The 23103-nt window shown below is 39.7% G+C and overlaps 1 protein-coding gene across 1 annotated transcript in view; it reads right to left on the reverse strand.

Annotated features, from left to right (window-relative positions):
- Positions 1-22846, reverse strand: part of LOC143575185 (uncharacterized) — a 39215-nt gene extending 16369 nt beyond the window's left edge. Inside the window, exons 1-5 of the mRNA XM_077059623.1 lie at positions 22670-22846; positions 22527-22595; positions 16174-16275; positions 15952-16131; positions 15620-15868 (exon numbers count right to left, since the gene is read on the reverse strand). Of these exons, the coding sequence (XP_076915738.1) occupies positions 15620-15868; positions 15952-16131; positions 16174-16275; positions 22527-22595; positions 22670-22846 (777 nt within the window). The remainder of the gene's footprint in view (positions 1-15619; positions 15869-15951; positions 16132-16173; positions 16276-22526; positions 22596-22669) is intronic.
- Between the last annotated feature and the right edge of the window lie 257 nt (positions 22847-23103).

The following is a 23103-nucleotide window of genomic DNA, read 5'->3' on the forward strand; positions in this document are numbered from 1 at the left end:
ATGAGACAGGACTAGGAGCAGAAATCTTAACACTCGAAACAGGCTTACTTGTTTCGCCTTTACTAACTTCTGGATCTTTAATAGTAACCTTAACCGGAACTGTCTGACCAAAATCAACATCAACAGATTTCTGATTACTAGGATCATAAGTGTAATTATGATTGTACGGTGGTGGAACTTCATGATATCCAATTCCTCCCCTTTTAACTAGGGAACCTTGATCACTAACGAGGTGATCAAGTATAGCGGAGGAATTTCTGAATTGCTCAAGTTTCCTGTTTAGTTCCACCACTTTCACCTGGTGATCAGCTATCTGTTTATCCCTTTCAGCTATTAGTTTGGTTTTCTCTTCTAACACTTCATAGCTAAGATCAATTACTTGAATTTTTTCAGCTAGATTTGCTTTAAGACTCCTAATATCTTTCTCACTAGCTTTTATTTTTACTTTATAACTATTTTCTCTAGCTTTAGTGAAATGATGATCTTCTTTTAATGTTTTAAATTGAGCATCTAAACTAACAAACTGATCAGTTATAGTTGTCAATTGTTCAGACAGATTTTCACATTTAGTACAAGGGAGTTTAGTACTTACCTCGGAGAGCTGGTCTTTCACTTCTGCCATGAAAGCTTCATTTTCGCCAGTCACTTTCTCACTATCTACAGCTTCGATGTTCGCCAAATTGGCATGTTCGAAAACTTCCTCAACATGCAGATTCCAGTTGTACTCCCCGTTTTGTCTGGAAATCATGGCTCTATTCTCACTACCACCCCCATTCTGTTGTGTAGACCTGTTTTGACTGCGTTCTACACGTTCATTTGTGCACTCCTTCGCAAAGTGGCCATTCTGCTGACAGTTATAACATCGCACCTTTGACTTGTCAAAACCCGGTCTCTCACCAACAAACTTTCTACCTGTCTTCTTCATAAACCTCTTAACCCTTCTCACAATCATCGCCATCTGCCACTGCAGATCCATCTCTTCCAGATCATCAGCATCGATCTGATCATAGTCTTCGTCTAACGTTGCAGGATCAACAATCTTGCCTTGAATGTAATTTTCATACGAAGCAATGAAAGATGCATAGAGAGCAAACTGCTGTTCAGCAGATTTAACACTCATGGGCATCTTTGAGTAGTTGTTGTTCGAAACACTTGGGGAAAAACTACTATTGGTTGCTTGAGGTTTAGAAGCATTTGATCCACCCGCTACAAAACACACATCACCATTCATGTTGAGAGATACATGACCTTCATGTGTTGAGTTAGCGCCCGAGTCTCCTTTTGAGTAGTAAGCAGACGATTCAGACTTCGAACTTGAACTTGAGTTAACTTTTGCACCATACATTCCTGGATCCTGAACCTGATCAGTTGGTGTCTCTTTACGAACCATGTTAAGTTCAAAAGTTCTTAGTTTGTTGACTGCTGTTTCCAAGTCATAGTCGGCAAACTCTTTGTCTTCTCTCATCAAGACAGTGTACATCTCCCATTTCGGTGGGAGAGCATCAAGAAGCTTTTCAATGATCTCATCTTCTTTGTAAGTAATGGAATAGTTGCTGAGTTCGGTCATCAGATGATAATATCTAGTGATGATATCATCAAGTGATTCATTCTTCAAGTACTTGAACACCGAGAATTGGGTTTTAAGTAGTTTAATCTTTGATGCACGAATCCCCACATTACCCTCAAAACGGTTTTCAAGTGCTTCCCAAAGCTCTCTAGCAGTTTTATACTTTCTGAAGGTGTGAAGAATCTCTTGTGGAAGAGCCATTGTTATCGCTGCATGAGCTTTGCTTTCAGCCTCATACATTTTCTTTTCTTCTTCTTCCATCTCTTTGTAATTCTTAATCTGATCACGACCCTCATACTCAGCAGTTGGTGGAATGTAACCATCTTGTATGCACACCCACATCTTAGCATCTTGGTATTTGACATATTGCTCAAACCTATCCTTCCATGCCACAAAATCGGTTCCCTTAAGCATCTTCGGTGCCTTTGTAGCTGAACCCGCTTCCACTTCCATCTTCACCAGTTCTGTAATATTTATTGAAGACATCTTTCACAAAACACAAAGAAACCCGAAAAATAAAAATTTTATTTTTAACAGTACTTTAGGCGAAGTTGTGGATAACTTCACTTAAGTCTGTACTTCGCTGATTCTGAACTTCGCTCCCTTTTTTTTTAAATTCGCCTGATTCGGCGAAGTTGTGTATAACTTCGCTTAAGGTAAGCGAACTTGTGAGGTAGGCGAAGTTGTGGGTAACTTCGCTTGAGATAAGCGAAATTGAGAAGGTAAGCGAAGTTGTGGATAACTTCGCTTAACCTTATATCTTCGCCTAAACCCTACAAACAGTGACGGCAACTTCGCCTGATGAACACGATGGTTTTGCAGGTTTGATTTCTGGATTTTACGAGGTTTGTGAATGTGTAATGGGTTGTTTATGATGGTGGGAGGTGAGTAGGACACAAAAACTCGGTAAACTCGTCCCGCGAATAGTCGAACGGAACGATTTCTACACCCGCGTGATAATCCCGAACCACACAATCACGAGCAAACGCTCTGATACCAGTTGTAGGTTCCCAGCCGGATCTACACGGAATATCTCGTTCTACGTAGGTGCGGAATCCCTACGTAAGACGTTACGAGCGTAGAAGACGATATACGTTAACACGATCGAACACACGTTACAATAAGCAAAGACACGTTGTATATTGCAACTGGAAACACGTGATATCAATCACTGATTACAGGACCTCGTACAATAATGACTCGACCGCTTCCAAACTCAGCCGTAACCTAATCCTTATAAACACGACAACTTCGCCTGGCATGTTCAGGCGAAGTTGTCACTAACTTCGCTTATCTAACAAGTTCGCCTATATCAGCGAACTTGTTAGCTAACTTCGCTTAACACAAAATACAAATCCAAACGACTCGATTACAGACACTATATACTGAACTACTGACATCATGTACCAACAGAAATTCGAAGAGTTGGTGAAAGGATAAGAACAGTCCAACTGTTGAAGGGACGTCAGCTTGGTCTGACGGTTTCTTCTGACAGTTTCAGGACGTGCATGAAGTTATGGCGACGTGACAGTATATGGTCATTCCAGACGCTCTTTCAGGCGCGTGGGCGCGAGTTTTCGGGCGCGTGGCCGCGAAGTTTACGGCGCACGTCCTGTCGACAGCTGTTGTCAGCTTGCTTTTTCCACGTGTCATAGTTTCATTGCACCTGCGCTTTTCCGTCTCTCCCGCATTAAATTCATCGCATTCATTGCGATGAGTATATAAAGGGAGGAGAGGTTGCATCTCAACTCACAGTTTCACTTCTTCTTCTAAGCGATTTCCGGCGAATACTCTAACTTTTGTCGAGCATTCTCCTGAAATCGTTCTTTCCATCTTCCAAAACATGTCTTCCATTCGTGATCCTGAGGCTATTGCCGAGGAGTCCGAAGTATACACCGAGAATCCGATGTCCGCGTCTGATAAGGATGATAAGAGTACTGCTGGCGAGTGCCAGTGTGCTCTTTCCGTCGACCTGTACCAGTACATCGTCAAGAAGTTCATGCTTGAGCCTTTCGAGCCTGAGTTTCCTGAGTCTCACCAGACGGTGTATGATGCCCCCAAGGGCAAGATAGGGGTGTATGCTGCATTCTTCGTCTATGGGAATCTGAGGTTCCCATTGACGAAGTTTGTGTAACGTGTTTTGGAGAGACACGGTGTACACCTAACGGAGGTGCACCCGATGGCGATCGCAATGGTTCGCCATTTTGAATGGGTGTGCCATATTCTGGGCGTTGAGCCCCGCGTCGACCGCCTGATGACCTTCTACTCCTGGAGGTGCATCCAGGGCTGGTATACCTTGGTCAATCGGATCAAGGGTTTGAAGATCTGCGCTACCGAGCGCAGTCTTCGTTCTTTGAAGCGGGAGTTTTTCTATGTCTCCGCTCGCGTCGTCCCCATTGCGATGACGTTCAAGAACGGGAGGGCGCTCCCTAGCCTTCACGCCTCCAATTACCAAGAGGCGGAATGGTTCGCCAAGATCTCCCAGATCCAGACTCCGGTTTACCGCTTTGCGGAGTTTGGGATGGTGATGCTTGGGATGAGCCGTGTATGGAAGGATGCTGGGGCAGAGGCGCCACAGATTCCCATCGTCCTCGAATACGGTTTGAACTCTATCCCTTACGGTATGCTTCATATCTTTTTGCTGATTTAGGGTTTTTCTTCTAACTGCTTTTCTGTTTATTTTCAGAGGGGAACAATTTGCAGTCGCTTCTGCAACCGCGTGAGAGCGGTGGTCCCGCTCGGCTGGGTACTCGTGCTCTCGACGAGAACGAGTTGCCCATCTTGGAGCAAACGGCTGATCGGTTTGTGGAGGTCTACCCGCCGGGCCACGAGATTCTGAGCGCCAGGCGGCCAGGTAAGGGACTCCTTAACCCTCGCCCTCTCAATGCTCAAACCTCTGCTGGAATTCCTCTAATTTTATCATCTGATGAGGAATCCACAGATGGTCCTTTCTTCGTGAAGAAGAAGAAGGCTGCCGGCGTGAAGGGCAAGGCAAAGGTTGCCTCCACTGCCGATCAGGGGAACCGGTCTGAGTCAGAGACCGAAAGTGAGGAGGCGGCGGGGAACCTTGGTGGTGGTGAGACAACTGTCTCGGAGGTTGAGACAGCTGTCACCTCCGATCCGCCCAGTACGACGACGGTGACCGGCGTGAAGAGGCCGGCTCCCTCGGGTTCGTCCCCGCCTATCAGAACCTTCAAGCTCAAGAAAACTCGTAAGTGTAAACTAATCTTACCCGCAATTCTTTCCGCCATTGTATTTAATATCTTGTCTTCATGCAGGCGTGGATGCTACTGCATTCCAAAGTGATGCGGGGAGGAGCAGTTCTGGACCCATGACGGTAGGTTTGGTCAACCTACCCGAGGCGATGACCCAGGCGGCTACGCCTGTTTGCAGTATTGGTTCAGTTGCTCATCCTGTTGAGGCAACTGTTCCAACTGTAACATCATCCCCGCCGGCTGTTAGTGCGATCTTCACGGAATCCTTCACTGAGCCGGCGGTGATTGTTTCCGCGGGCTCCTCCGCAGCGGCGGCCACGGTTGTGAGTTCACCTCCGATGGTCTCTACCGCGGCGGCTTCAACCGTGCCTCCGGCACCGGCAACTACCTCTTCCCCGGCCGGTTCAGCAGGTATGTTCGGGGCTTCTAGCCAATCTCTGCCTCCTTCCCATCTGCCTGACCTCTTGGATGGTTATCCGTTAGGTTCGGGTGATGGGTTTGGCGGCTACCGGCCTGTTGTCGACCCTACAGGTGCGTAGGGTTATTTTGGCCTTTTTATATTTTTATCATCTTTTCCTAACTGCTTTTTGTTTTTGCAGTGTCGGATTCGAATGAGGTGTATGTTCCACGGTGGAACATCCGCCGGGGAACAACCCTTCGGACGGCTGTGGACTGCGTCGAGTGGGCGCGTCACGCAGCCCCAAGTGGCGCGTTGGGGGAAGCCATGTCTAGCTACCAGGAGGGTAGGCTGACAAATGAGCTTCGGATTCTCCTTGCCCGGATGCGGCCGCGCGTCGAGTTGCTTTGTCGTTAAAACGACAAGTTAAAGGCTACGCGTATCCAAGAAGTGGCTCAGGCGCGGGCTATCCGGGAGGAGAACAGGAGACTTTCCGCAATTGCTGCGGAGAAGGAAAAGGCCTTCAAGGCCCTCGAGGTTGAAGTTCAGGCCCGTCTCGAGGCCCGTTCCAAGGCTGCCCAAGCTGTTAACGAACAGCTTCGGTTGGCTAAGGAAACTGCGCGGAACGCGACCGAGAGGGCCACCAAAGCTGAAGCTGTTGCTGAGCCTCTGCGCGCTGAGAATGAGGAGCTTAAAGCCAAACTAGAGGGGCTTCAGCAGGCTCATGATGCCTTGGCCATGGAAGACGCCAAGAAGCTCCAAGAGATCTTGGATCAGAGGGGTATGCTTGACCACACTGAGCGTAAGCTAAAGGGCGTTGAAGAGGCTGCTGCTAAGAAAGTGTTGCTTGCCAACCTTAACAAAAATGAAGCCGAACGCGCCCGTAACAAAGCTCAAGCTGCCCTCCAGGAGGCTCTGATTACCAAGGAATGGCTTCTACGAGAAGCGTTGTCGCAGGTATGCGTAGCTTCATAATATCTTTACGCTTTTCTTTGTACTTAGAAAAGGTTTTGATACTTTGTATTTTTTCTTGTAGGTTGTGCATCGGATCTTCACGAACACATCTTATGACGATGCCATGAGCGCAGCCCTCAACGCTTCTCATGAGGATGGGGAAAAGGTTGGATTCCTGCTTGGTCTAGGGTTTGTTGAGAAGGGCATCCCGCCTTCCAACTTCCCTCTATAAGATGTGGATACTGAAGCTGCTTATGACCAAGCAGTGAACCAGTATGCTGCCTTCCCGCATCCGGTGGTGGAGAAGGTGAACGAGATTGCTGTTGCTGATGATGGGCTAACCATTCTCAAGACTTTCCTTGAACCGCACAGCCAACTGATGGTGCGGGTACAAGTGGGTTTGGAGGGAGTGGTCCTGAAGTTTGAACCTTGAGATCCCTTCCCACCGTTAGGATAGATTTATATTATTGTAGGCGGGTAGGTACCCGGCCATTCTTGTAATGTTTGAATTTTTTATGAAATATAAATGTTTGTGCGGGTAGGACTGCCACTTTCACTGGATGACTTGCTTTATAAACGTTATATGACTTGCTCATGCATATTATAGCTTAATTTGGCACTTGTTTTGCCGCATAAACAATATATGATTCGCTCGTGCAAACTTTAGTTTAACTTAGCAATTTTCCAAGTGTTTTGAATAAGTTAACCGTTCGACGCGCGGTAGTCAATAGGTTAGTGTTCAGTTTCCTCTATCATGATTGTGCGGGTAGGACCGTCACTTTCATTTAGTGGGATGACCAATCTTCACCTATAACTGACCTGCGTGAAGGTTTGCCGTTTTGTGTTTATGCGGGTTTTGCCGCCGTCCACACGCAACGACTTCTTTTCACATTTATGCGGTGAAAACCGGCATCAGTGTTTTAAATAAGTTAAACCTTTCGACGCGCGGTTATCAATAGGTTAATGTTCAGTTTCCTCTATCATGATTGTGCGGGTAGGACCGGCACTTTCATTTAGTGGGATGACCGAACTTCACCTATAACTGACCTGCGTGAAGGTTGTCCTTATCTGTTAGAAATTTTTATCGTTTTTTGTGCTTATGCGGGTTTTGCCGCCGTCCACACGCAACGACTTACTTCCCCACTTATTTATGCGGTGAAAACCGGCATATCAGTGTTTTGAATAAGTTAACCGTTCGACGCGTGGTTGTCAATAGGTTAGTGTTCAGTTTCCTCTATCATGATTGTGCGGGTAGGACCGTCACTTTCATTTTGTGGGATGACCAAACTTTACCTATAACTGACCTGCGTGAAGGTTGTCATCTCACAAATTTTTGCCGTTTTGTGTTTATGCGGGTTTTGCCGCCGTCCACACGCAACGACTTCCCCACTTATTTATGCGGTGAATACCGGCATATCAGTCTGGAAAGTTCATAAGTATAAATGTAAGACCATCAGCGTCAATGTGGTAAGGAGAATCATTTCCATTAGAAGTGGCTCTGGGCCTTTTCTTTACAAGTTTGGAATTGATCTACATGCAACCTGTGTAATTGAACTCCCTTCCATGTTCTTGGGATGGGGGTGTCATCGAGCCTTTCGAGCCGATATGCACTTGGTTTGGAATCTCGTTGTTTACGCGGTATGTAGTCTCCAACATTGAAGCTGCAGTTTCATTCGTGTTTTTCCCAACTGGGGTTCAACACGCATTAGCCTGCTCAGCGTTCATTACGCCACGAGGTGCGTGAGCGTCCCATCTCTGACAAATGCTTCGACGATGTCCTTCAAGTCTAAGCATTCCTCGGTGGTGTGGCCTCTTGTCCTGTGGAAGTCACAGAATTTGCTTTGATCAGCGTTTGGACGCTGTCGGATAATTGGAGCCTCTGGCCATGGGAGCCTCTCAGTGGCGAATATCTCGGTGACGCTTTTGGTGAGTGGCGTCCATCTGGAGTTCCGGTTCGACAACTGCATGTTGTCCTTTCCGCCTAACCGAGGGTTCGAGCCGGATGAGGTGTCAAAGTTTACCCTTGACTGCCAAATACCTAGCTTCCTCTTTTTGTTAAGTCGGGCGGTAAGGACGTTGTTTTCTCTTGTTTTCTGGGTGTAGAGGTTTGTGCTTTGGGGAAGATCTCTACCCAGTTGCTTTTCCGTTTCCGCGAAGCGTTTTGCTGCTGTCATGATGGCATCTCATGTGGATGGCATGCCGTCTTTACCCGTTAAGGTGCGGATGAGCTCTGGATCTTTCGCGCCCTGGATGAAAGCAGCGCGAACAAGATCTTCGCTAATAGCGCCCAGACTTAGCTTCTTTGAATTGAAGCGCGTGATGAAGTCTAGTAAAGACTCATCTTCCTCTCGGATGCAGTTGAGGATCGTCCATTGCTCCTCAGTGTACTTTCTTTGTTGACTGAAGTGTTGGCTGAACTTCTGTTGGAAGTCAGCCCAATCGTAGATGTGGTGGACCGGTAGACGGTCGAACCACGCTCTAGCCGCTCCAACCAGCGTCATCTGGAACATATAACACCACGTGGGTTCCGTCCAGTTGCTGACGGTTGCCCCCTCTATGAATCTGTTCAAATGATCGTCTGGGTCAGATATACCATCATAAGTGCCGATGTTAGACATCTGTTTGGCACTTCTCGGGGCGATTGCTTCCGCGATGTCCCTTGCAAACTTGGATGTTCCCGCATTTGCAGCAGTTGGTCTAAAGGTTTTGGAGAAGTCGCGTGGGTTTCCCCCCGCGTTCCTTGGTTTGAAGGTGTCTCCGAAATTCCTTCTCGGTTGGAAGTCCGTTTCCTTACGCTTCCCTTTTGCCCTATGGCGAGGGTTTGCGTCGGTGTCGGATTCCTCCCGATCATCGTCCGAGTACTCGCACTCACTGCTCATGTTGAGCTGTTGTCGAGTGCTTCCAAATTCGTCAGCCTGTTGGATGGAACGTAAGCGTTCGTCCAACTCAGCTTGGAATTCCTTCTGACGTGCTTCCACCCACGCTTTAACTTGTTCAAGTGTTTGGCGGGGGAGCCTCGTCTGTTGTCTTTCCACCTGGGTATCAATGAATCCCAGGGGATGATTGTTTACTGCACTTGCCCCGGCTTGGGTAACCGGGGTAGTGTTCGTAAAATTTACTGCACTTTCCCCGGCTTGTGTAACCGGGGTAGTGTTCGTAAAATTTGTGTAGTCGCCGGTGTTCCCCCCAGTAGCTGGGGTTGTGGTTACCGGAGTTTCTTGGTCGCTCGTTGGTCTTGGCAACGGAGTAACCTTAACCATCTTTCCAGAAGTTTTGAAAAAACTGAAAAAGAATAAGTTCTAGCTTTTATGCACGGATGGCGCCAATGAAGAAACACTAATCGACCCCGGGCAGATTACGGATAATCTGGGGGTTAAATAGATGTTTCCCACGAGGGTTAGGTCTGGCAAGATGGTTATTCTTCTGATGACCTGCAAAACAGATACCGTGAGCTCGTCACTGAGAAGGGGGGGTACCTCCTTGTGACCACCCTCCGGCGTGAGAATCAGACTAGATTGCTCTTGAATATAAGTGTATATTAAGAGAAATGACTAGAGCAGATATCAGATAATATATGAAGATATAAGATAATGATACCGTTCCAAGGTGTTGGAGTATTTATAGCCGAATGTAGGTTTCCAAGCAGGTACAGCCGGCTGAATAGTATTCCTGTTCTACCAACTGTGGGCTACGCACGTGCCATGCTGATGGTTGGTGGGTAGGCAGTGGCTGATAGTGACCAGGCCGGCTGTGTACTATTCCTTTTCCACCAACTGCAGGCTATGGACGTGCCCCGACAGGGGTTGGTGAGTAGGCAGCGGCTGATAGTGACATTAAGTAGTAGAGCGTGCTGCTCGTCGTACTGTTGTCAGTGAGCTGTCGCAGCTTTGGTCAGATCTTTTGTCCATACCTTGGCAGGTATAGTACAAAAGGTCCTCCAGTAGCGTACGGACTGGCTCATTTGGGCGGGAGAGTTCCCGGCTTAGGGCGGGAGTATTCCCGGCTTGCTCATTCCTTCTCCAGGTGACATTACTGAATTATTTAAGAGTTAGTGCCTTGTGCGTGTAGCCTTGCTGCGCGGGTAGCCTTCCCTGATGGCTAGTATCCGCAGCTGCGGGAACAGGCGGAGTACGTCGACCATTGGGAGGCTTTTCCTGCGGGAACAGCTTGCGTACTGCGCGTAAGGACGTCACGTCTCTGAGCATGGTTGGTCCTGCGGATCCAGTTGGTCTTTGCGCAGACGTCCCTCTAAGGTGAGTCTTGCGAGTTCAACTGCGCAGACGTCTCTCTTCGAGGTGAGTCTTGCGGGTCCAACTGCGCAGACGTCCCTGTTTAAGGTGAGTCTTGCGGGTCCAACCACGCAGACGTCCCTGTTGAAGGTGAGTCTTACGGGTCCAATTGGGCTCTGCTGGGACCTATCTCTTCATTTTCTTTAATTAAACATCTTTTATTCCTTGCACTTGTGATTTTTCATAAATGGTCCTTTTGTTTGATTTTATAGGATAAGTTTGTTTGACTCTCGTGCATCGCACAGTAAACACTTGGCAGTTTCCATAATATTTTTATAAGCTTTTATGGTTTAAAATAATAATCAGTAGGTGAGTCTAATGAATTGATATAATAATATTTGATGATCAACGTGAAGGGAATTTTTTACCAAACTAGTGTTGGTAAAAAAAGTATTTATCATTTTTGTGTTTTATAAAAACTATTTACCAAACTAGTGTTTTTCATTTATTTCTATTCACCTTTTATTATTAAATCATCATATTAGAGTTTCTTTTTTATTATTTTTATATTAGTTAACCTTTTTTTATATTTTATCAACAAAACTTATCTTATCTTTTTTTTATCTCGTTGCTATTCTTTTTATTTCTTTTTTTAATTGTTTTCAAATGTATTTATTTTTTGCTTTTATTTAAATATATTCATTTTACGAATTTTATTTTTTAGGTTTAGTTTCGAGACTTTGACGAACCTAACTAATACCGATCAAATCCACGTCGAATAATCACCGCAACGTCTGGGTGTTACCAAATTATGTTATTTTTTTTGTTTTAAATATGTGCATTTACGAATTTATTTTTGGGTTAAGTTCTGGTACGATAACGAACCTAACGGGTACTGATGTTCTGGATTCTTTTCATTTTAAATATGTTCAGTGTAGCATATTTAATTTATTTTACACATTTTTTTAAATTTGTTTATAGTTGTAGAGATCGGCAGCGACTCAACTTTATTTGGCATTTTTGCCTTTATGTTTGTATTATTTGAATTTCATATTTTTGTTTATATTTGATATTGAGACTCGTGGCTCGTAGCGGGTTAAGTTTTAATATTTGGTTATCTTTTTATGTTTCATATTTTATTTTGAATTTATTTAGATGATTTATTTGTTTTTATATTTGACAATAATAGATAAAAAATAAAATAAGAAGAAAAGAATTATAACAATTAGTGAAAATACAAAAAAAAAAGAAAGAAAGAAAAGAAAAGATGACTGATAAAAAAATATAAAAAAATTGATGGATAAAAATAGACATAAGCATTATGTTATAAAAAATAAATAATCGATTTACTAAATAAAAAAAAAAAAAACTCCAATAAAAGAATTTAAAAATAAAGATGAATATAAAATAAATTAAAAACACTAGTTTAGTAAATAGTTTTCATGAAAAACCAAAATGGTAAATACTTATTTCATTAACACTAGTTTGGTAAAAAATTCCGTGAAGTTGTTCAAATTGGCTTTTTTTTTTTAACTTAGTTACTTAATTATAACTCGGTAATTAAATGAGTGTCATTAAGATTAGAAAAAAAAAACATAATGTGGTATACGAGATTTAATTTGTGTTCATGACCGGACACTAGCGTGAGGATAGGTATATGTTAATAGTAGGTGTTGAGTGCATGTTAATATATGAATTGAATGTCTTTGACTCGGGAATTGACGTATTATTACTATATAATAATTAAGAATTTTGGTGTCGCCAAGACTCTTATTGGGCTATTTGGCGACACCGTATTAGTCCACAAATATTTTTTTAGTTCAGCTATCGTATGACGAACGTAACTAAAACCGAGTCATTTATTTGTTTTAGTTTCGATACCAAAACAAACGTGATGGAAATCAACCAAATTCGCATAGACTTGCCGCCCTAACGCTCGGGACCAACAACACCCGAGTTTACGGTTGACGCCACTCCGTTGGTCTACCTCGATTTTTATATTATTTTTATTGTTGTATTTCCGGTCACATAACTCACATGACGGAAACCGATCGAATTCGCATACACTCACCATCTCAACGCCCTGGACCGAAAACACTTGGGTTTTACCAATGATTGGGTTTTATTGACCTTTTGTTTTATTTTGGTACTGTAACGAACGTAACCGAAATTGACAGAATTCGTGTGACTCACCATCTCAGCGCCACGGACCAACAACGCTCATGCTTTACCAATACCCGACTTTAACCAACTTATCGCCGCAACACCCGAGACCTACAAAGCTCGGGTTTTATCGGCTGAATTAAATTCGTTTTAGATATTAAAATTTTTTATATGTTAATTTGACTAATTTATTTTTTGGGCTTAATTCTGGTACCATACGAACATAAGTACATAACCAATACCAAGCGAATACGCATCGACTTGTCACCGCAACGCTCAGGTTTAACCAACAATCAGGTTTTATCGACCAAATAAACATTCTTTTAAATATGTTAATTCTTTTTACCCTATGTTATATGAATGCCACTATTTTTTTTAAACATGTTGATTTGACAAATTTATTTTTTAGGTTTAGTTTTGGTACCGTAACGAACGTAACTAATACCAACCAAATTCGTGTTGACTTGCCACTGCGACGCCAGGTTTTACCGAACGAATTATCCATCATTACCGTTACGAACTTTTTAATATGCTAACGTTTTTTATTATAAGTTATACGAGCGTTGTTACTGTTTTCTGTGTAACATAGATTAATTTTTTTATTTAATTTGGGTCGGTACCAACCGAATCCACATTAGTGCACTATGGCAATATGATAGATACATAGACATATTTGAACTGCCCTGACGCGATGCGCCAGGTAATAAACTAGTTTTTTATATAGGTAGAGATCGAGGTGGATGGCCGCACTAAATGAGGTATGTTCAACTAGCATGCCTAATATTTTTTATGTGATACAAGGTATTGGGTATGTTTGACAAAGAACTTTTAAGAACTTCTAGTTTTTAAGAAAAAGCTCATGCTTAATAAAAAACTTTGTTTAGTTGAAGAAGCTTCAAGCTTTAAGTTTGGAGAAAAATCTCCATATTTAAACGTTAGAAGTTTTTACATTTAAATTTACAAATTTTGTACTTGAACTTTCATCAACTTTTGCTAATTTATATAATAATTACAGATTTTGCCCTTATTCAAAACTAACTACCCTCATGACTATTTAAAAGACCGTAACCTTTTCAAACATTAATATTTTTTTAAACAAATCACATCATAAAAAAGAACATTATATTTTCTTTAATTTGAGTATAATATTACTATACTTCTTTAACTTTAAAAAATTAGTATACTACGTGATTATCGGTTATGATTGGCAACAAGTCGAGTTAGACAAGCTCGGGTTATGTGTAAGACCGAATTAGGGTCGGAACGAGTCGATACAAAATGGTTAATTTAGTTCGGTTCGTGTCAGTATATTTTTGAGCCGAAAGGGGCCAGGTCATAACATGTTTCAGGTTTAAACGGTGCCGGGTCGGAAAGGGTTTCAGATGAAAAGAGGTTGGTTTAAAAAATTATCTATTTGAAATTACTATATATTTCAGCTTTGTTTCTTGATTTTCGCCACTGGTTATATGCTTACTGCCTTTGCACGAATTACACGTCTGGATTCGGGTTATGTGTGCACTTTATCAAGTGAATCACGTACCGACATTGATTATACAGTTGATGTCAGGTTGCGCGCGCACTTCGCCGCACCGTGTGGGCACCCAACTAGTTTTATTAAAATCTCCAGCTACTCTGTTAAACACCTTAATATATCTAAAAAGCTACAACTAACAGCTACCAGCCACCAGCTTCTAACTAACAGCCACTAGCTAATTTTGCCAAACATACCCATTACGTTATGAATATTATATTAGGACTCCTTACCTTAGGTCATCAGCTATACTATCCATTCTCCATTATACATTGTCTGTTATCTAAGAACCATATCATTCTCTATTCTTCATCTTTCAACTCAATCGATTTATTCTGTTTTAGTCAGTCATCGCTAAAAACTAGATTAAACCGAATAAGATAAATGTATAACCAAACTGAATAACCAAATAAGAATTTTGTCCGGTTTTAATCAATTAATCAACAAAATAATATTTTTGCCCGGTTTTGGTTTCTCTTTATGTTCTGGACAACAAGATCAAATAATACATTTTTTTTAACATGTCCTATTAGGGGTGAGCAGGAAACCGAATTAACTGAACCAACGCATTAACCGATGGTTAATTTTTTGTTTTTTTGAAAAACCGAATTTTCAGTTTCGGTTCGGTTTTCCATTTTTAAAAAACCGAACTGAACAGATATGTGTTTTTACTTAAATATTATTACAGTTATAGTATTTTTTAGATGCTATGACCGGAAACAAAACACCAAAAGGATCTACCAATGATGGTGACGAAGATTATGAAGATGATGAAGATTGGAAGTAAACTTTGAAGATGAATAAGATGAAGATTGAAGATTGGAATTAAACTTTTAGTGTATTTTGATTAAGAACTTTGCTGAATTTTAAACTCTAATACTCTTGCAAGTTAGTATTCATTTGGTTCCACCTAACAAATGCCTATTTTTGTGTTTTGAATCTAATATGCATTTTCATTTTTTGGAATTTTTTTGCAATGCCTACACACACAAAAAAGACCGATTATAACCGAACCGAAACCGAAAAAAACCGAAAAACCGAAACGTTTGTACAAGCAATACAAATTAGATTACCAAATGTGTAAATGTGGTTATCAGGGATTTTGATTTTTGGGTGTCATGATATAAATATTTACTCTTGTGAGGCACTAAGTCATCGTAAACAAAGTAAACAACCACAGTTTAAACTAGTTTGATGTTTATTACTTATTAGGCCAGTCTGCTGCTGTGAGCTTGAGGTCCAACCTGAATATTGGCACTATTTCTCTCGGTTACGGTTCAGGTTTCGGTTTCCAACCGAATAACGAACACCCCAGTTAGTTTCAACCATGAAAATACCCATTGTTCTCCATCATTCTCCACTCTCCAACCTTTTTAATTTTCCAATATAATTAATATTTATTAATAAATAAAAACAGTCATCTATTAAATAAAATATAAGATGAAAGTTGATAAAACTCATTCCCAAACTTCAAAACCTTAAAAGCATAACATTTTAGCAAATTCAAGATGCAAAGGATCATCAATCTCAAAATCTAGTACCGGATTCCAACTTTATTTTTACCACAGATGATGCCCGTGGAGTGCGTGAAAGGATTTTTGAAATACGTGATTTTTCATCCTCATTAAACGGACAACGCGGCAATATCCTCACCTTCTTTAGTACAGGTGACGCGGCCAATACAAGCTTCACAAAATCCAGCTCATTCTGTGTGTTGCTAAAACGTAGAATCTCCAATTCATTCAGATGCTCCAACATAATGTCTAAATAATCTCCGAGTTTATTGAACCCTTTAATGTCATACTGATACATCTACATAATGAAGTGGCTTGTGTAAGTGAATTTGGAGATAAGATTCAAAACAAGTAGAATACAATGCGGATTTTGTTATTTACCACTAGCTTAAGTTTCTCCAGGTTTGGGGAGCTTCTAATAAAAAAAACAAGAAAAGGTAACCCGTGTTTGTGATTAAAGTGCACACGCATTTCAAGTGGACCAGTGGTGTTGGAAGCTCTTTCGGAAGTCTCTCTGGAGTAAAAGACTTCAACCATAGCCAAAATAAAGATTAGTGATAACTGGTAAATAATAAGCCAGACAAAGTCTAACCAAGTATATACCATGACAATGAAAAACAAAACCGAGAGATATTCAATCACAGGTAAACACTCGAACAGAAGAACAATGCTGGACTCTCGATTAATTGTTGCACGGTAAAGTTTCTGCAATAAAATAAAATAAAAAATAAATAGCAATTTAATTTTGAGCTAGGTTATGAAAGCCCGTGAGGATTGACATTCTATTGTACTATGAACTTACGAGAGTCAACCTTTTAAGTAATGCATAACTTGATAAAAAAACGTAGAATCGTTTTGTCACGTGTCCGTATGTCCAAATATAAGGTTGTAAGGCAATAGGATTCATTGAATGAACCTTCATGAAAAAGAGAAGTTAGAGAACGCTCGTAAATCAGTTAGTTGACGCAAGGAGAAGAGAGAAATCGGCAGCATATAATTGAACCATATCCGTAAAAGATCTGCAAAAGATAAAAAGTTATAATCGATGAAACGATTAGAATGTCAAATTAAATATTGATTTTGGATACCATTCGTAACAATTAATATATAATATTTGGATGACATATAAGACACTTGTATTCCCTACCTATAGCTCTGCTATCGGTGGGATTTTACTGGGTATGATTGATTGATTGATTGATAAGACACTTGTATTAGTTACTGCTTTTCCTTCAACAAAATAATATATAATAAATATTAAATACTAGAATATACTTCGCCAACATCATACCCCACTCACAATCATTTCTCTCTCCTTCTTCTTGAAGCTTCCACCCCCCATTTCCATGGTGGTTAGATTTAAACATCCTAATACGCTATTCAAATGTCAAGTTGCTAATGATGAAGATGGAAGCCTTGATTGTGAAATGACTGTGGATGGCGAGTCAATAAGGTCGTTTGTTACAAGCTCTGAAACTCAAGTTGAAAGATGGATCAGGTTCGTCGAGGATACGAACGATCTACACCTCCATTGTCTTATTGTTGCTTTAGATATCTATCAGAGTGAGGCATCGACAAAGCCATTGCAGGTTAGTGACGGTGGTGGGAAGTGGATGGTGGGGTAAGGGGAAGAAGAAGGAAGATGGAGAGGAAGGGTGAGGATTGGAGCCCACTTCTATGCCACATAAGGTTCTTTTGACAACAAGGCATGCCACCTCAGCATCATACTAACGGAGTTAAGGCTTCGTTAGTTGCGGACCGTTAAAAAACAAATACACTTTTAGTTGGGACCGTCACCAGCCAAGTGTTAAGTTGAGACTGTTATTTGATAATAGGCAATAGTTAGGATTATTTAAAACCAATTTTCTTGAAAAAATATATTTTTATGATAAACTATGTTTAACACACACATACACAAAAGAAGCATAATATACATAATAGTTGAACTTTAAAAACAAACAAAAGTATATATAATCAAGGGCGCAGCTTTATAGGGACCGGGGTGGCCCCGATCACTGTCGTTTTCTCCGTTAATAGGGTAAATTTCGTGATTTTTTCCGAAAAATTTTATAAGTATTAAGCGCGGTCACTGCCAGATTATTTTTCCAAAAAGCTACCGGTCACCACCAATTTTTTTTTAAAATATAATACGATATCGTTTGATTTTTTTTTTTATAAAACCTCACAGTTTTTATAAACAAATGTTATAAAAATTGTAAAAAACTTAGTTTTTAATAGCTATCAAACTTGGAGGGGCTTGTTGTAAATTATTAGATAACATAACTTTAAAGAAAAAACAAAAAACAAACGGGAATTTTAACAAAAGGATCGGCCTCACCTGCTGCTCCCTTCTGCCTTCTGTTCTGTCTGAGTTCGCCAATCGCCACCGCCCACCGACCCACCACCCCACCGCCGTCCGCGCTCATCCACCGCCGCCGCTCATCCCCGCTCATCCACCACCGTAAGGTAATACTTTGTCTGCTCTTCTTTTGTGTTATTGTGTTATTAAATCAATGATTATAAAATTAGGGTTTGTAATTGTGAATTGAGGATTTAGGGAAATTAGTCAATTAAGCATATAATAGGTATTGTATGATGAAATTTTACTCTAACTTAACCTATTTGAATGAATGAAAAAATATATATATATATCAGGCCCGGTTTTTGGGCTGTGCAAACCGTGCAATGGCACGAGGCCCTAAAATGCAAAGGGGCCCAAAGGCTTTTAAGACTTTCATATATATATATATAGGCCTAAGCCCAATTTAAGCCCAAACTATTCCTATAACAAACTCACTCTCGCAGTCTTGCTTACATAACGCACCCTCTCTCCTCTCTTTCATTCTTTAGATCTCTGAACCTCCATCATTCACCTTTAAAATAATAAGATATTCCATCGTTAACGACATCCTCGTCGGCGTTTATCCACCGCTGACGCCTATAACCGTCTCCGGTGCTGGCTTCTCCGTTTGCACATTCACAGTTTGCATACCCCGTACGTGAGTGCCGTTGGTGAGCAGTTCATTGTAGGAGCGGTGTAAGGAGGACGTACGGAGTCTTTCCGACAGCAATTGAACTCCGTTGTCACTATTTTCCGGCTGTTCTGCAACTTGCAGCCATGATATTATTAATCGATTGCATTGATTTTGTAGAAATCAAATAGTTTAGAACTTTATGTTAGGATAAGGTATACATGGTGATAATTTGTTAATTATTTGGTATTCAATTTGTGTTTCTGATAATTTGTTTATTTTTTATATTCTCATATATATAAGATAACCTCAAAATTCGCTTAATTAACTTCGATCATTTTGATACACTATTTTTGTTTAGTTTATTTCATAACAGTTATATTTCTATTTTGGGTTTTTTGATATATAATTGATGGGTTTATATTATGAGGAGGCCCAAAAAAATTTTCGCACAAGGCCTAAAGTCATTTTATCATTTTCGGGGACGGCCTGATATATATATATATAGGGGATGGTTCATGAGAGAAATGAGATTACTGTGAGATATATGAGAAATGAATATGGACCACTAGTTTTATTTTATGTTTTAAATGCTTAAACTTAAATAAGGAAAGTATTAATATATGCTCTCTCTTCAACTAATATAACTAATAAATATAATAGTTATCTATTCAATTAATATATATTATCAAATTATTATAATTGGAAAATAATAAGAATTCATTTATTTTTATAACTTACTTTTTCTCTCTTGAATTTTTATCCTATACAAGTACAATTTATTCATACATTAAAATTTCTTTCTATTTAAAACCAATTTCTTACAACTCAATATGTTAATATCCATCAACACGTAGTTACATTGTGATAAATAGTACAAAAAACTATCTTACACGTGTTTGCATTAAATATCAACAAAAAAGTACACAACCTACAAAAAAACATATAACCTACACTTGTTCTAATAATAAGAAAACATATAACCTACACACGAAAAACATATAACCGACACACAAAATTCAGTATCAATAAACTTCACACGCACGCGAAAACGTATAACCTACACACGAAAAGCATATAACCTACACTCGAAAATTTTATCCTACACAAATACAATTTATTCATATATTATATATCAATATCAATCAACACGTAGGTACATTGTGATGAATAATACAAAAAACTATCTTACGTATGTTAGCATTGAATGTCAATAAAAATATACAACCTAAACAAAAACATATAACACACACTTTTTCTAAGAATAAGAAAACATATTACCTACACACAAAAAACATATAACCTACACACGTATAGGATATGTGTATCCATAATTAGAGAGTGATTTATTATGGTTATATTAGTTGTATTAATTGAAGAGAGAGAATGCATTTATTGTTGCATTTATATTTTTTTCGTTTATTTTTAAACATTTAAAACCTAAAATAAAACTATTGGCTCATATTCATTTATCACAGTAATTCCATTTCTCTCATGAACTTAAACCTATATATATATGGATGTCATATTGTTTGATCCGACCCGAACCGAACCACCGACACGGCCCGAACCACCGACACAAACCGAATCACTGACCCAAAAATTTTTGGGTCCGTGACTTCGGTCACCGCCAAGCGAAGCCCAAGCTTCGCCACTGTATATAATTAACAACGTATTGTATATTTGTATGTGAGAATAAAGAGAGATGAACAGAGAATACCTGTTGACGATCGAGCAGAAGCTTAAACCGAAACGTGGGGTAGGGCTAAAAACTTAAAATCATATACATACACGATATGGAGCATGTGATACGTGTGTTTTATTTACTTTTTAGTGTTTTTGTTTTTTAGGTCTTCATTAAAAGAACCAGGGTTGTTTTCGAGTATGATGAAAAGTTTTTGGGCTGGGGTGAAAAAAATGTGGGCCTTAAATTAGTTGACTAATTGGATTTAAGCATTTAAGAATACATATTTTTTTCCCAAAAAACATATATATAATTTAAAAACATCAGGCCTGTCGGGCTGGGGTCGGTTGACCACCTGGCCTTTAAGGAAACTGAAGATTTGGGTCGAAAGGTCTCAAATTCGAATATGATCCCAATTGGGTTTTACTGCAGTGGGCCTTTGGGAGGTGGGTTTTCTCCGGTAAATAAAGATGGTAGGCTTGGGCTAGCCAATGTTGTTTGCGATCGCGGACGTGTGGGTTGCCTTTTGCCATAGGGTTACCCAGGTAGCTAAACTTTTATTCGTTGGCCGTTAAAAAAACATTATCAGCTAAAATAATTATACATGTTGACTATTTATACCAATTTTTGTCTGAAAATAGTACATATATCGACTGGTTCGTTATGGGCCTATGTCACTGATGTTCAGTATAGCAATTGAATGAAATAAAATTAAGGTTTTGTAGTTGTAATATGCTCAAAATGATATCGATACGTATTTTATATCGCTCAAAACCCAAAGAATTCGTGATATGCCAAAAAGGATATCGACACGTGTTTTGCCTTCGCTAAGTACAAATCTTCATCGACTCTCAAAGTTGGTAATTACATACAAATACGAAACCATTACCCAGAAAACTTATGAAATCAAAGACGAACAACCCAAAATATATTAGTTTACAAAGAAAGAATAAAAATTTATTCAATTATAGGATTAGAATACTGGCATTACTAGTATAGAAAATGGACCATTTTAAAACGGCTAAATAGCGTAAACACAACGGTTTCAAAACCATTATAAACGAAGCATTGCAAATTATAATTAAAACTGTTTCCACACTGGTGTATATCCTAGAAGATATTAGAACGGTTTGTAGCCGGTATATATTACATAATAACAATGGGCTGGTAACCGTTATAAAGCTTTATTTACAACGAGCTCTTAAACGTTGTAAAGAACATAATACAACGTGCTGTTAACCGTTGTTATTAAAGTATTTACAACGGATAAACAACCGGTGTTCTCTATAAATACAATGATTAACAAACCGGTGTATTGATGTATTTATAACAGCTTTGTAACCTGCATTTATAATTGATTTACAACGAAAAGACAACCAGGATTTTTATGTTTTTACAACGGCTTTTTAACCGGTTTTTATAATGGTTTTACAATACCGGTATTTTTATGTTTGCACTATTAATAGTTTACTTAATAATGTTAGGAATTAGTTTCACATTATACTGACCACCTACTCCTCGTGGTTCGACACCCTACTTACCCTGACAAGCTTAAGGTGATTAGAACACTAGATTTAATTATTTTTGACTAGATAGCGACAGTCTAGCATCAAGCCGGCCCCACATCGGTTTGATCAAAATCAATCTGTTGATAAACGTAATCCTTTTTATATCAACTAATTATTATAATTAGAAAAAGTGTATATAATATTAAAAACAACCAGTGGCCTGTAAGGAGAATCATGTGGAGACGTTTCCTCAGAATCTAAAATCTATAAATAAAATATATACATATATGTATTATTAAATTATTAAACAAAGTAGATAGTATATGATTATATTTTAAACATACCCTTATTGCACTCTAAGGCAACTGAAGAAAGCTACATTCTGTGCTTTCCACCATCATGTCTACATGGACTTTCACAAAACCAATGGCCAACGGCCGTGCATGTAAAATTCCATCGGGACAAGGATACACATGTCCCGTGGCTAAGACCATGTTAGGAAAAGCTCACATTTTTGTACTGTCTACAAAGATGGATAGAGTTACTCATTATTTTTTTTTATATATTTTTAGAAAATAAATGGACAACAGATTTTAAGAATAAGTGCCTGGATTTCGGGTGTGAACGAATTAACAGGATTTTGGCATGTTTTCTCTACGCCATCTTCATCTCTTAACCTCTTTCCTCCTCATTGGTTTTCCTCTTCTTTCTCCCTTTTAGGCATGTTGTAAAACCAATCACCCCTAAAACTAAAAGTGCGCCCCCCCTAGTGAGATGTCCATTCTTTATTACCTGATTTACAATATCGAAACATTCCTCAAAATAGGTACCATTAGATTTTAATTCTTTCTCTTTTTCAATCTATATAAAAACGTCACATGTAAAAGGTGATATAAATGTTAATAATTTATTATCACATTATTTAAAACACTGACCAACTTTGGAATGGGGCCTTCTAATTCACGATCAGGAAGATAAAGTTCTCCAATGTCGTCATCCACTTTTGCTCTAGTGGCAGCATATTTCTGGCAGCGGTCGTCTTCCATGTCAGCAAGGTCGGGGTATTTTGAAACAAGAAACTCCCATTTTGGTTCCCAATCCATTCCAGCCATTCCCTTACGTCCTAAACAGAGATGATCATGATTTTAATTACCAGACTCCTGGTGTTTTTTGCTATCCTCCTTCATAAAATTAGAATTATGCAAACTGTTAGTATAATACGTACAACAAATATAATGAGTAAAAAAATTTGAATATATAGTTAATTACCTTAAACTTATCAGATGTAACTCTTTCCTTAAACTCTTCCCAATGACTCCAATCTTCTATATAATCATACACCTTGCTTGGGTCTAAACCTTGGTCAGCA

The sequence above is a fragment of the Bidens hawaiensis genome, unplaced genomic scaffold (assembly GCF_021521415.1).
Source record: "Bidens hawaiensis isolate Kalapana, Puna unplaced genomic scaffold, B.hawaiensis_p1.1 tig00001412_1, whole genome shotgun sequence".
In the NCBI taxonomy this organism is placed as follows: Eukaryota; Viridiplantae; Streptophyta; class Magnoliopsida; order Asterales; family Asteraceae; genus Bidens; species Bidens hawaiensis.